At 51.1% G+C, this 3,648-nt stretch overlaps 1 protein-coding gene across 1 annotated transcript; it reads right to left on the bottom strand.

The window, feature by feature from the left end:
• Positions 1–827: 827 nt before the first annotated feature.
• On the bottom strand, positions 828–2,282 carry LOC118671453 (F-box only protein 31-like). Its single transcript, XM_036339649.1, has one exon. The coding sequence runs from the start codon at positions 2,280–2,282 to the stop codon at positions 828–830; it is 1,455 nt and encodes a 484-aa protein (XP_036195542.1).
• Between the last annotated feature and the right edge of the window lie 1,366 nt (positions 2,283–3,648).

Here is a 3,648-nt window from a genome sequence, read left to right as displayed (position 1 = left end):
CCTCCCTCCCTCAGTCTTTGCTTGGAGATGCCCTTGAAGCACCCCTTCTGCTTTGCTTGTGGAGACCTTGCCTTGTAGGTGCCAGTTGGCACCTACTGTGCATCTTCTGTTGTACAGTTTTAAGAACATGGGGCCCTTTTAGCGACATGCTCCAGGAGGCAGTCCAGCATCCTTGTTCAGAGCACAGAACCCAGAGTCAAGCTACTTGCTTTTTTTTGTGTGTGTGAGATTAATCACTATGCTTTAATTATGTTCAATTGGTAACAATGAAATTGGGGTCACCACAACATGAGGAATTGTATTAAACGGTCTCAGCATTAGGAAGATTGAGACCACTGGTCTAAGGTTTATTTCTACCTCAGTTGCTGGCTCTTATCCAGCCTGGCCCTGGTCCGGGCTTGGGCAGGAGGCAACCAACTGATGTGTTTCTCTCACATCGATATTTCTGTCTTTCTTCTCTCCCCCACTATCTCTAAACATCAATGGGAAAATATCCTCGGGTGAGGATTAAAAAAACAAACAAAGGTGGGTAACCTGGTCAGAAGGTCAAATCTTCCAAGTGCATGCAAGCTGCTCCTCCCAGGGGGTCCGGACTGAACGTTCTAATTCTTTTTTTTTTTTTTAATATATTTTATTGATTTTTTACAGAGAGGAAGAGAGAGGGACAGAGAGTTAGAAACATCGATGAGAGAGAAACATCGATCGGCTGCCTCCTGCACACTCCCCACTGGGGATGTGCCTGCAACCAAGGTACATGCCCTTGACCGGAATTGAACCCGGGACCCTTGAGTCTGCAGGAAGATGCTCTATCCACTGAGCCAAACCGGTTAGGGCATGGACTGAATGTTCTTGAGCATCTCCAGGAAGGCCTGCGGGGATGGTGCCTCCACATTCTGGAAGGTGTGCTGGACTCTGCCGAACAGGAAGAAGTATTTCACCTCCAGCCAGATGAACCCGAAGTGGTTCTCATCAAACAGGATGAAGACTCCAGGGAAGCGCCTGGTGAAGGTGAAGCCACTTAAGGTAACAGTAAGAGTGTCCACGCCATAGAAACACATCCTGCAGGTTCGGGGGTAGTTCTGGTCTCCTGAGCGCACACCCACAGGCAGAACAAACGGGACAGGCTGCTCCTCTAAAGCTGCAGCCCCGAGGCTGGGCTGGGCAGGGCTCTGCCAGCCATGGCCCTCGCTTTCCTCAGTCCGGTTTTCTTGCTGCTGCTCCCGGATCACCTGCTTGTCAATCTCCTGGACCACGCGGGAGAGCTCCTGGAAGTTGCGGAAGATCTCGCCATCTCGCAGCTGGATGCGGCGCATGAGATGGATCTCGAACGCCTTGTCTGTTCCCGTGACCCTGGCATACTTCCCATGGAAGCTGAGCATGGCAATCTTTAGGCTTAAGGCATCGTAGTTGTATTGGAAGAGGCCTGGCCTGATGAGGTCGTCCGGGCGGCGAGGCGGGAGGTAGAGGCGGCGGTAGGTCAGGCAGTCATACTGCTGTCCGTCCTCCTGCACCAGCACCCGCCCCCATTCTCCCCTAAGCCGCATTGGTGAATCCTTTCGATGGTCTGTCATCTTGCACTGGGTGGTGAACCTGTCCTTCCCAATCTGCACATGGCGGTGGTGGGGCCTGCTGATACGGCCTTCCATGCACTCCACCGTGGCTGATTTCCGCTTCGTCAGGCGAATTCTGAATGAGAGCTTGAAATGTATTGGGCCATCCACATCGGTGTTAAGGGAAGGCCTGTACGCCCAACCAGTAATGCATAAGCCATCCACCACGACATTCAGCACTGTTCCATAGTCGTTATCTAGCTGCCACAATCCCAAAATGTGTCTGTATGGGTGGAACAGCTTCGCATAGACTTCTCGGTAAGACATACCGATCATCTCCAGGTTCTGCAAGTTTTCACGAACGCCAAACTCCTCCCGGCAGCGCTGTCTCCAGATGCTGTCGATGTGCAGGATGTGGTGGAATTTGGTGCAGACCTGGGCCAGGCTGGGCAGATCGGTGCCCGGGAGCGAGGCGAAGATCTCCACCAGCATCTCCACCGGCAGGTCCTGCAGCGAGCAGCGCTGGGGCGGCGGGGGCGGCATGGGGCTCGGGATTCCTCCCCTCTCCGCACAGCACCGCGCTGCCGCGTCTGCCTCGACGTGCTTTTCTGCCGGGGCCAGGGTGGCCGGCTTGCCCTCGACCGCTGCCTTCTCAGCCGGGCGCTGGCGCTTCTGACGACACCGACGTCCCCGCGCAGAGCCCACGCCACAGAGGCAAGCACACTCCTCCATGCCTCCGCGTGAAACAGCCAGCACAGTGTGGGCTGCTGCTCCTCAACCGGGCTTTAAGCTGGCTCATCCCGCCCGAGAGTCCAGCCACGCCCCCAGGGCTAGCCACGCCCCCGCAGAGAGGAGCCAATTGTAGGACTTTAAACCCATACTCATTAACAGTCGTCACCTCCCTTTCCCAGTTGGGGGGCGGGGGTACATTTCACATAAATGCAGTCAAAATATCTGGTCTTTTGTGACTGGCTTCTTTCACTTAGCATAACATTTTAAAGTTTTATGTATGCTATATTCTAGTGTATGGGTATACCACATTTTGTTTACCCATTCATCAGTTGATGAGTATTTGAGTTGTTTCCGTTTGAGGCTCTTATGAATAACGCCGCTGTGGGAAGCTGATATAGGGTTAAGCCTCAGACTGACCTGTGGGCAAAGTCACAAACAATTCCCAGCTTAGAGGGCACAGTCCTCTTAGCTTAATTAGGCTTGACCTTATAACACTCCCTAGATCTTAACTGGGAATCTAATGGGCTGAGGAAGTGCAGGAAGTATAACCATGGTGTAAACAAGTGAAACTCACAAGAACAAAAACAAGTGAAGCTCACAAGAAAAGTGTAACTTTGGTAACCACTACCTTGTTTATCATAAGAAGCTTGGTGAGGCCTGAGCACAGTGGAAGTCCTTTCTCTTGAGTTGGACTTGCCGCCGCCTGGTCCCCCAATATTCCCAAATTAACTCGTGTCTTTTCTTTTTCATTTGTTGTGCGGCTCCTTTTCCAGACCCGAACCCTGAACCACGCAGGACGTGGAGGGAAACACTTACGACACGCCGCTATGAACATTGTGTACAAGTTTTTTTGTGTGAACATGTTTCCATTTCTTTTGGGTATGTACCTAGAAGTGGAACTTCTGGGTCATCTGATAACTCTACGCTTAGCATGTTGAGGAATTGCCAAAAACGTTTTCCAACGTGGCCCCGCTATTTTACATTTCCACCAGCATTGTACGAGGGGCCCAATTCTTAAACATTCTCATGAGTGCTTTTTAAAAAAATATATTATAGCCATCCTAGTGAGTGTTGAGTGGTATTATAGTTTAGAGCAGAGTTATTGACTGTAGGTTGACTTGACCTTGAACTCCATAAGGGAAATCTCTTCTATGCTCAGCCCTTACCCAGCCTCTGCCAAATCTCTCAGGCCCCAGGTAGGAATGGGCTCCTACCTGTGAGCAAGGATGGACTCGAGTTCTTCACCTTCAGTTGACCTCAGTTCTTCACTTTCAAGTGACTAACCTTGCTAGTTCCTTGGGTGAATGGATGCCCTCAAAAAAAAAAAGTTCACAGGATCTGCCCACTATGAACATAATTTCCCCAT

Source organism: Myotis myotis, unplaced genomic scaffold, assembly GCF_014108235.1.
Source record: "Myotis myotis isolate mMyoMyo1 unplaced genomic scaffold, mMyoMyo1.p scaffold_m19_p_17, whole genome shotgun sequence".
Taxonomy (NCBI): domain Eukaryota; kingdom Metazoa; phylum Chordata; class Mammalia; order Chiroptera; family Vespertilionidae; genus Myotis; species Myotis myotis.
Note: the sequence above shows the minus strand (reverse complement) of the source record. Positions and strands in the feature narration are given on the sequence as shown.